This window comes from Haplochromis burtoni, unplaced genomic scaffold, assembly GCF_018398535.1.
Source record: "Haplochromis burtoni strain Fernald_Lab_line unplaced genomic scaffold, NCSU_Asbu1 Contig_21, whole genome shotgun sequence".
NCBI classification, from domain to species: Eukaryota; Metazoa; Chordata; class Actinopteri; order Cichliformes; family Cichlidae; genus Haplochromis; species Haplochromis burtoni.
Window position 1 is genome coordinate 3,045,397 of NW_024582382.1, and position 11,468 is coordinate 3,056,864.

Genomic DNA, 11,468 nt, shown 5'->3' on the forward strand with positions numbered 1-11,468 from the left:
TACCTGAAGTCCAGAACCCATGTAAATCACCAAATGTTGTTTCCTCTATTGAGTTGTTTTGATAGACCTTGACTGTAGCCTCCAGTTGCTGCTTATTTGTGGAAAGGCATGCTCTGTTGGACAGAGATCAGGTGATTGACTTGGAGACTGTGAACATCCAATTTCTTTGCCTTGAGAAACTCTTGGAATATTTTTGTAGTATGTTTTTTTGCACTGCAAAAAACAGTCTGATAATTTTTTTACAGCATTTCACAAATTCTGAGCCAAGAGTATGGTCCTGTAAATTTCATAATTCACCCAGATACTTCTATCAGCAATCACATCATCAATAAACACTGACTACCCACTTCCATTGGCAGCCATTCATTCCCATGCCATAACACTGCCCATTCTCCACATGCTTCACATCATGAGCTGCTTCTCTCCTTCTGCCAAATTAATTCCCAAATGTTATATTTTTTCTTACAGATCTGTGCAGGATCTTCCACATGTTTTCAGGCAAAGTCTAGTCTCATCTCCCTGGCTGTCACTGTATTCTGTGGTTTGTTGTAAACTCTATTTCCATTCATGCACACATCTCTTAATTGAAGACGCTGACAGTGATACACCAGCCTCTTCAAGTAGGTTTTTGGCTTAGTTACATGTCGTGACAATTGGTTTTCATTGAAATAATTCAGTGATTATGCACTTGTCCTTTTTTGTTCTGGTGTTTCTGAGTTGGTCAGTGCATTCATTTCTTGTTTTCAATCCAGTGTATTGGTGTACAAAGGCAAAACTGCACATTTTTTAAATTTTATGTTTGTCCCAACTAATATGGAAGTGACATTACATGCTTGAGTCATTGTATCATGGACCAAGCAGCCAAGAACACACAGGCACAAATGTAATCTTCAAAAAATGGATTTTAAGATAAGATAAGATAAGATAACCTTTATTAGTCCCACATGTGGGAAATTTGTTTTGTCACAGCAGGAAGTGGACAGTGCAAAAGTTATGAGGCAAAAATTAGGATACAATAAGAATAAATACAGTACACAACTGTACAGAATAGAATAAAATACTATATACAGTAGAATAAAATAAAATAAATATACAATAAGATACAAATAGAATACAAATACAAATGCTATATACAACTGAGTAAAAATACAACGATGACAGAAAGGATTATTGCACTTAGTATTATTGCATATGTATGGATGTGTGTGCTTGATCAGTTAAAGTCTTTATTATGGAGTCTGACAGCAGTGGGGAGGAAAGACCTGCGAAATCTCTCCGTCCCACACCGTGGGTGCCGCAGTCTCCCACTGAAGGAGCTGCTCAGTGCTGTCACAGTCTGCTGCATGGGGTGGGAGATGTTGTCCATCAGGGATGACAGCTTAGCCGCCGTTCTCCTGTCACTCACCACCTCCACTGGGTCCAGAGGGCATCCTAGAACAGAGCTGGCCCTTCGGATCACCCTGTTCAGTCTCTTCCAGTCTCTTCCTTATTGTACCCCCGAAAGGACCAAATGATTACAAAAATTCAAAATGACAAAACAAAACTTTTTTTAAGAACCAGGCGGGCCCGTAAAAGAGGTTAACTTAACAAAATTCACTTCACAAAACATAACTCAACAAACTGACCTGCCCAAATGGGAAACAGCTCTAGTTATATAGCAAATGAATAAACTGTTATATACACCAAAGGTGACTAAACTAAAGAGTTAACAGCTAACCATCATTCAAGAAGAACCCCATCCCCCCCCTACATGATCACAATAGATGGTCCAGTCCATTTTATTGGCTTCTGCATTTAAACCAGCTCCACCCTCAGCCTCCTCTTCCACCCAAACCAGGAAGGACTGGAGCAGAGGCCAGGTAGCTCAAAAAGAACAGAAATATAATTAATGTAACACATACTCATATAAAACAACAAACAATGCAAAACAGAGTCTGTGCCACCGTTTGGACTATAGCTTAGTGCTGTCATGCATTACAGGTAAATTCAAAGTATTAAATTGGTTAACTTATGATCACAGAAGCTTTAGAGCACAATGTAAACGTAAGACAAAAAGATCAAATGAATATTACCCAAGTATTTCAATTGTGTGGTTGCATACAGCCATCACACATTGCTTAAGAAACCCTATCCCTTTAGATACCAAGTCTTAGGACAGAGGACCATTGCTGTTCCTCTCCACTTACTAGAGATTTTTTTTTAAAAAAGAATTGTTTGTAAAAAAAAATTTTCAACAAATACAATTTTTTTTCTGACTTTGGAAATGTGATGATGTATAATTAATAACTAATAATTTCCTACTAATAACTATAGACTAGTCATGTTTAGGAGAAATAGTTCACTGCAGAGTTTGACTGTAAAATAAAATTAAAACAGACAGAAAAAAATTATAAATACTCAACAATTTAAGTGGTTGTTTACATGACCCAAATGAATTCATTCAGGATGACTTGTCTTCACCTGCCATTGACCTAAACTTGTAATGCTTTTAATCTATTGTCTAAACAAAAATACATTTACTGGATCACAAAAATAACCACAACAGTTTGATTGGATTTGTTTCCTTTTTTATTCAAATTCAGTTTGACAGTAAGAATTCAATCTCATGCTGCTGTCAGTCATCTGCTCCTGTGTACACTTTAACGGTATTTCTCAGACAATGCACAAGCCACAGCAGCCAGGAACTTGTCCATCGCCACGTGGACCTCAGGAGTGAAATCGTTGGGAAACACAGTGGCCAGGACCACGAGGAGGTTGTGAGCAAGAACCTGTGAAAAGATGAAGATCACATTTTTAAAAAAAATGCCATGCTGTTAGAAAATGCATGCCAGGGTTATTTATCTCTGTTTATTTGAATACTGTGATTCAGTATTCAGTACTGCTACAAGAAGTTAAACATTAAATGTACATTAAGCTTAGAAACAAAGAAACTGCAACTAAACCTTCATGAAAAGAAAACACAACGAAATCAGGACCACTTTCAGAATTTATTGTATGTCAGTACCTTGAAGTTAGCAGGGTCCACTCTCAGAGTGAAGGCGTGCAGCTCACTGAGGCTGAGAAGACCACCGGTGAGATCATCAATTTTGCTGACAGCATCAGTAACTGCAGTCATCACGGTTGCTCCGTGCTTCCTCACCGGGGCAGAGCCGGGGCGCAGGTCCTTCCAGTGGGAGAAGTAAGTCTTGGTCTGAGGGTACACTGTCAGCATCCTGGGTAAAAATGTAAGGTGAGTTAACAGTACATATATTTTAAAAAAAGGAGCAGGTTAAAGTAGTCAATTTGGGTTCGTAGATTATAAGTCATAATCCATATTTACCTGGAGACAGCATCACAGCCGATTTGTTCCTCCTTTCCAGCCACATTAGCCCAAAAGGCTTTGACTGTGTCCTTGTCCTTAGCAGAAAGACTGGTCATCTTGTCTGTTGGATTTCTGTTTGAAGTTGTCTTGACCAACAGAAACGCTTTAGGCTTTTATATGTAGAACAGTAAACGGACACACCCGACACACCTCAGAGATAGCAACCTGGACAGGCCCCCAGTGACATGTAACGCCTTTTGTGAGATAAACGGTAAACCAATTGTCATGCTAGCTAAACTACTAAAGAAAAAGAGTAACTCATTAAAGATGTTTGAATGGTGTTCACTTAATTAAAGTGCACACAATGAAAAAATAAATAAATAAATCAAACCAAAGACTTGAAAAGAGAAATGTATTTCTGAAGAATAGAACCACAAAGTAACATACTTTTATAAATACCTCAAATTTTAATATCTGTTAGTCTATAGCCTACATTAACAAATTAAATTGTGTTTTTGATTTCAACTGATTTAATAACTGTTTATCTTGAGAAATGATACATTTTGAAAGACAATTCAGTTTTTAAGGTGAGGCATACATTTATTTAATTATTTATTTTTTAACCTATTTCCCAAACAGGTTAAAAAATATAATTAAAAAAAAAACAATCAGTTTAATGGAGCGAGAAAATACCTTTTTGGTCAGTATGACTGCTTTTAATTTCACTTTTGTAATGATCTCTTGTTGGATATGATTTGCATGTTAGTGCTCACGTCTGAATGCAATATCAGTTGTTTTGGGGTCAAACCGTCTCAAATCAAGGCTTCTGCTTAACAATTTTTCATACATTGAAATCTGCAGCAATGTTTGAACATGAATCTTTCAAAGACTATCAAAGATAGAATCCTGAAATGTTCACTGGTCTTTCTTAAAGTCACAATTAATACAGATCCTGAAATTGAGACAGATACATCACAAAATGTGTGAGCTAGTTCCAAAACGAAAGAAAAACAACAACAACAACAACAAAAAACTCCAGTACTCATGCAAGTCCCATATTTGAGCACACGTTAATTAAAAACTTCAAAGATTAGGAAAATGCCATTTTCAATATAACTTGTACCACAAGAATAACAATATCAGTAGGTTGTCCTGTCCAAATACAATAAAATATAGATAGATAAATATAATAGAGTTTTCAGATGATACTGTAATTATACCTCAAAGTAATTTTGTTACATGTGTGCATATTTTTAGTTTTTAAGACTTGGGTCAGTCCAAACTCAAATCATCACATTTTTATAACATTTTCTGTTCAACCTTCGCCAGTTTCCATTAAAATGTTATAGTTCAGAGTTTGGACATATATTACAATTGCTGTGAAATTTTAGCTTTATATATTAAAAACTTCACCATCCAGTTTCCAGTTCCGCTTTCCCCTGTTTATATAAAAACTTTTTGGTCCAAAGTTTCAATATACAGTATATACTGATTGCTGGTAATTTTAGATTCATATATCAAGTAAGTTTTTATATAGTTTTTTTTTTTCCCCCAAAGGACACTTTCATGTCATTTTTCTTGCTTAAGCCTGTTTTCACTGTCCTTTCTTATCAAAATGAATCAGAATTGATCATTTGGGACAGATATTTGTCAGAGCATTGGCTAATAAAATATGAAAAAAATGTCCTGTAAAGTTCTGTGTTCGAGCACACACTAATAAAAAACTAAACAATAACCCTAAAATAAACACAGAACACTAGATTCTTATTCACAAAAATGAAGAACATCCCATTTTCATATAACTTTCATGCTGGACTAAATAAATATCACAAGCTCAAAATTCTGGAATTTCCAGATAATGCTCAATTTATAACTGAGAAAACAATTTTGTTAAATATGTGCATGTAATATTTTATATTTTGAAGAAATTTTCTAGTTACATATCATGCTGAAACTTAGTGCCATCAATAATTTGGGTTAAAATATACAAGGAAACAACAAACATATATAACTTAAAGTATTTTATATATAAAGCTAAGATTGTACAGCAATCATGATATGTCCAAACCTTGAAGCATATAATATTTTTCTATTCAAATTTGAGGTGGTTTAACAGTAAAGGTTCTGTAAATGTGAAGATTAGTGCTGGAACGACCCTCAATGAAATCTATCAACAATGACATTTTAGAACATATTTGACAATTTTTTTACTAAGTTATGGTTAGAGTACAACATGTATTACATTAACTTCAAATCTTTCAGAAATCATCACTAGTTATTTTTAAGTAATTTGAAGTTTTCAATTAATATGTACTCAAATATCAGACTTTGCAGGAGTGCTGGACATTTCTTTTTTTGTTGTGTTTATATTTCAACTAACTCAGACTTTTTTTGGTTTCTGTCTCAAAAATCTGGCAGATCCTGATTCTATTTTATTTCATTTTCAGGCTTTTATGTGTAAATGTTTGAACATTAATTGGAGATATTCATGTTCAAACATGTAGATTTCAACGTGCAGATTTGAAAGTAGGTCAAAGGACAGTTTTTGGCCAAATTGGAGACGGTTGAGCAGGAAATGTTCTAAAAGTTGGCTGATTTGAGATGGAATGACCCATTTGTTTCTTTACTTGTTATCTATTATTTATTATATTATAACTTCTACTGTCCTTGTGGCCAGGTTTCTCTTAAAAGGGTTCTCCTTTTGTTTTTTTCAGTGAGACTTTTACCTGATTAAATAAAGGATAACAGGCGAGTAAGTAACTGTAATTTGATATCTCAATCAAGAAATAATATTGTGCTTTACTTTTTTTTGTAAAGCTGTACATTTGAAAATTTATGGATAATGAAAATAATTATATTTTTGCATTAACATTTTAATTTAAGTGTTTGTACATATTGGTGGTTTGACCATTATAGAAACATAAAAAATGCTTTAAGAAATTAGGTCAGTTGTGGCACAAACCTCATATTGGCTGGTGATCTAATAAATTTGAACACTGCACTAAAAACTTTTGTCATTTAAACTCAAAGACGTAATTTAAATATAAACATTTACAGTGGATTGTACGGCTAAGGGATTCTGATTTAAAATTTGAATACTGCAGTTAACTAACATTTGTACAGGCACTTACAATTACGTTAACTAAGGTTTGAGGATGACGTTTGTTTCTGTGTTATCTAAACTTCCAACAGGTGGATCCACCCTGAGAGCAATAAATGTTTCCTGGAAATCTGTGTGTTTATCTAACGTTTTTTGGGAGCACAGAAGAGCTCACACGTGGCTTACAGTTGAGATTTCCCCTTTAGATAGAGGTGATCCTGTATTTCAGTGAAGTGTGAAAAGGAAAACATACAATTATGAAAGTTAATGAGGCTCAGACTAATAAGTGTGTTGTGAGTTCATAAGGCCTATGAACATAACTATAACAAAAAAAAGTGTTGGTCTTATGTGTAGTTAAATAAACAACAATACATTCTGCAGTGAACTTCGTTTCCTTTATGAGTGTATCTTATTGTTCTTGTCTTACTAGATCTAAACACCATGAAGACCTCCCATTAAGCTTTAGTATTTTTGGTGTCTTTAAAATACTGACAAAATCTCTGATTTCAAAATTTAAGCTCACACATTACACTGACAGCTTCTGTATTTACGTATTTGTGTTAATTATTTAAAAATACAAAAATGTTTGTTATACTTAACATGTAAAATTAATATTGAAGGAGAAAAACTGATTTACTTTTCTAACTGAGATTATATATTTCTTTATGTCACTTCTTTCACATGCTCTGGCACCAAAAGCCCGGTGCCTACGCACTTCAGTAAAGATATTTAGATCTGGAAACTGTTTGCTGTTGAATTTGGGCACTTCATACCAAGAAAAATGATTGACTGATACACAATTTTAATTTTGAACAGGAAATTAGAATTTTACAGACACTTTAAATACCAGAGTTTCTCCAAAAGTTTCCATTGCACTGACTTACAATCTGGAGTTGGCTGCTCACTGCTCCTAAGCATTTATATCTATATTAGGTACCATGTGTTGGAGAATTATTATCTAAATATATAAATATATTGTTCATACATTAAAGACTTACACATCTACAGCAAATTTATGTATTCTGTATGACTAAAGCTTATCTCACCAGTCACAGTAATTTTGGTAATTCTAACAGTGAAAATTTTCAACCATCAAAACCAATTAAAAGGAGAAACAAAGATAATTGTTAATTAGATTCTTGATCAATTATCCAAATATGGATTGAATTTGTCCATAATAAAAGTTTCAAACTAATTTTTGATTCATTTTGATGGTTTATTAAAGCTGAACTCAGAATCGTTAAACTGAACCAGTTTAGTCAACTCCCACTCTCCAACTCCACCCAATTTCATATCTTTGGGTGGAGTGAAAAGAACTCTTTAAAAGCTGCACTTGGTGACCTGCTGACCAACAGGACAAGTGAAAAACTCAACAAGACAAAATGGTTGTGTGGACAGACTTTGAGCGTACCACGATCAAGGATATCTTCTCCAAGATTGACTATGCGGTCGTTGGACAAGCAGCTTTTTCCAGGTGAAACATTGTTTGTGTTTATATTAACATAAAGAAATTGGGATTAATTGAATAGCCTCTTTATGTGCAATGAAAAAAGCTGCCATATTTTTTGCATTACACAATGTAAATTTTTCTTTTAGAACTAAGAGCAAATCAGTTATTTATATATTCCCTCAGGTGTCTGATTGTCTACCCCTGGACTAAGAGGTATTTCGGTGGATTTGGAAACCTCTACAATGCTGCTGCCATCACATCAAATCCAAGGGTTGCGTCTCATGGAAAAGTCATCATGGAAGCTCTGGAAAAAGCCGTGAAGGACATGGACAACATCAAGGCCACATATGCAGAGCTGAGCGCGCTGCACTCTGAGAAACTGCAGGTGGACCCTGACAATTTCATGGTATGTATTGAATTAATGGTACTGATTTTCATTGTTATGTGTGTGCGAGTTGAAGATTGCTAAAGCATGTTTTGTTGTGTTACAGCTCCTGGGCGACTGCTTGACCATTGTGGTTGCTTCTCAATTGCGTAAAAACTTCACTCCTGAGGTCCATGCAGCTTTCCAGAAGTTCCTGGCAGTGGTGGTGTCCTCCCTCAGAAGACAGTACTACTAAAGAGCTGCAGAGGCCCGTCACATGCTCTGTTTTAAACCCTTGTCTCAATGAGCTTTAAACAAAATAAAATATTAAGCAACTTCAGAAATTTCCCTGTTTTCTTTTTCACTTTGTTTATGATTACAATAAACTGTCTGTAATGATAAGATAAACTTAAAAAACCCCAACAGTTTACTAATTTTAGTGTTAAAACACCAAAATGTAAAAGTTTATATCTACCTTATTAGCAAAATAAATTTCAATATCAAAAGCGAAATGATACATATAAAAGTCATGCAACAACCACCTAGATATTATATGGTGCATCAAGTAAAATGGAAGCACGCTCGATGTTATGATCCCGCTCAAAAATTATAATGTGAAATGAATCCATTGAACTCAGAGCTTGTAAAAACAAATGCAACGACTAAAAGGACTCCCACAGCAAAGTATGTGGTGCAGGCTGATATAACAATAAGAGCATTAAAAACCATGCAACCAAATGCATGCACATAATGTTCAGGACAAAGACCCAGTTTTTGTGGATTTGCTTCCATACATAACCACAGTGGGATGCAAATCAATCAGTCAACATGTGACTGAAGTGCTTGCTTTCAGCTTTAATTCAAGAGGTTTTACAAAAATGTTTCATGAACTGTTTTAGAATTAAAGTCATTTTTATACAAAGTCCCCAGTTTGAGAACTTAAAAAATTATTGGACAATTGACTAATAAGCAGTTTCGTGGCCAGGTGAGTCTTTTCCCTTGTTATTTCATGAAAAATGTTCAGACATAATATATTGATTTGATTTAAGAAGTCAAGAATTTTATAGCTTTTTGCCGTAATTTTGAATATGAGACTCAACGAGACATTAATGTATACAAGCGAGGCCTTTATTATGCTGAAAAACACAACCAGCCCTTTAAAGAAACAGCAAAAACTTCAGAAATGACCATTGTAGTGTTTCCAGCTCAGCCACACCAAACAACCTTAAACGCAATGAAATACAAGTGCATGCTGACAAAAATTATTTCTGTGGTGAGGAAAATAAAACTTACAACATCTAACACTCTTGAGGAGTTGTCAAAGTCGCAATCAAGAGATACTGAGTTTGCTGAGTTTGCACCAAGGTCCAAACCACTGATTACACTGAAGACCAAGAAAGTCAAATTAGGCTTTGGCAGAAAGTATTTGAAAGAATGTAAAATTTTTGTGAAAATCCTTGAATTAAAGCTGAAAGTCTGGATTTCAATCACATATTGATGGTTTCATTCACAATACAGTGTGTATACTGGCAACAATAAAAACTGTCTCTTTATTCCAAATTTTATGAAGGTTTCCTTTGGTCTTTGTTTCTGGGCTCGATCTACCTATTTAGTCACAAAAGCTTTTTTCCTACCACAGAGAAAATGGGTTAATGTTTTGTTTTGTTTGAAAATTATTGTTTTATCTAATGGAAATAACTTAGTGTCCAGTGTTTCTGTGACTAAATCATATTTCTTTATTAATTTCAGTAATTGGCCAGTTAACAGAGATAACAGTCATGCATCAATGGCAGCGCACCAAGACGGTCCTGAGTTTGATTCCGCCACCTAGCTGGAGCCTTTCTTTGTGTGTCTGCATGTTCTCCCCGTGTTTGCTTAAATCCTTTAGGTTTTCTAAGTTCATTTCTATTATGCCTAGGTTGCCATTATAGACTTTTTTATTAGATTCCCCTTTGTGTCTTCAACCCCTGTATTAAGTCTCCCTTGCCCTTCATGTGTTTCATGTCTGCGTGTCTTGTGTTGTCAAGTTCTTGTTGTCATGTCTGCGTCTAATTATGTTTCTTCTTTTATTTTGAAGACGTCTTGTGTTCCTATGTTCAATGTGTTTACTGTACAATATAAAGCGCCTTGAGGCGACTTTTGTTGTGATTTGGTGCTAAATAAATAAAATTTAAATTGTGTTTCCACTTCCCCGGATCACCTCATGTGAGCATTTAGTCTGTGTGTTTCCAGTTATTCGTCGTCAGGTTGTCTGCTAAGTTCACGTCATGATTCCAGGTCTTTCCATGTATCCATGCCAGGACTCCATGTTTAAGGCTTTTTCATGTTTTAATTGTAGTTCACCCAGTTTAGGTTATTGTTTACCCATATGGAAAAGAAATTTTTAGTAAGTATCCAAAACATACAAGTTTTATTATATAATTTTTCAAGGGATCTTATATGTGTTTTCACTCTTGTATGCTTTTCATACAAGTTTCATACAAGACAGATACAAACTTTATAAGATTTATATATATCTTTTCCATATGGGTAGTTTTACCTATGCCCTTTCTTTGTAATTTTTTTTTCTGCCAGCCTAAATAAAAAGCTTGTTTTCTATTAAAATTAAGTTTTGTTCTTGCGTGTCTGTGCTTGGGTCCTCTTCCTCATTCCACACAATCTGGTTCGCAGCCAGACTGTGATATCGCCCTGTGGTAGCTGAGATAGGATCCAGCCCCACCTACGACACTGTCAAGGATAAGTGGAAAATAATAATAGTTATTATTTAAATCGCTATAAATGACTATAGAAAAGAGAAACCAATGCAGAATTTGAACTAAACAACAAGGAAAACTCCTGCTTGGTTTTTGTCAAGTCGTACTACATTTTTGCAAAGTCTTCTTATTACCCCCCTACAAACAGCCAAGTATTTATAATCATATCAAAGGTTAGGGTCAGTCTACATCTCTTAAAAAAATGGATGTAGATGTGTTGTTGACCTGAAATAGAAAGCTTTTAAATCCTTTTAACTTATTGTTTGCAAACACAAGAAGAATATAAAAATAATCACAACAGTTTGATTTTTATTTTATTATTATGTTTCATTATTCAAATTGAGACATCTGCTCCTGTGTACACTTTAACGGTATTTCTCAGACAATGCATGAGCCACGGCAGCTAGGAACTTGTCCATCGCCACGTGGACCTCAGGAGTGAAATCGTTGGGAAACACAGTGGCCAGGACCACGAGGAGGTTGTGAGCAAGAACCTGTGA

At 34.9% G+C, this 11,468-nt stretch overlaps 2 protein-coding genes across 2 annotated transcripts; one reads left to right on the forward strand and one right to left on the reverse strand.

The window, feature by feature from the left end:
* Window positions 1-2,548: 2,548 nt before the first annotated feature.
* LOC102290358 (hemoglobin embryonic subunit alpha) lies at window positions 2,549-3,746 on the reverse strand. The gene is made up of 3 exons (XM_005939938.3): window positions 3,320-3,746; window positions 3,005-3,212; window positions 2,549-2,768 (listed from the first exon to the last, which is right to left on the reverse strand). Exons 1-3 carry the CDS (start codon window positions 3,415-3,417, stop codon window positions 2,640-2,642), a joined length of 435 nt encoding a protein of 144 aa, XP_005940000.1. The 5' UTR covers window positions 3,418-3,746; the 3' UTR covers window positions 2,549-2,639.
* Window positions 3,747-7,714: 3,968 nt separating this feature from the next.
* On the forward strand, window positions 7,715-8,555 carry LOC102290658 (hemoglobin subunit beta-like). The gene is made up of 3 exons (XM_005939939.2): window positions 7,715-7,875; window positions 8,035-8,257; window positions 8,343-8,555. The coding sequence occupies exons 1-3, from the start codon at window positions 7,784-7,786 to the stop codon at window positions 8,469-8,471; spliced, it is 444 nt and encodes a 147-aa protein (XP_005940001.1). The 5' UTR covers window positions 7,715-7,783; the 3' UTR covers window positions 8,472-8,555.
* Window positions 8,556-11,468: the final 2,913 nt, after the last annotated feature.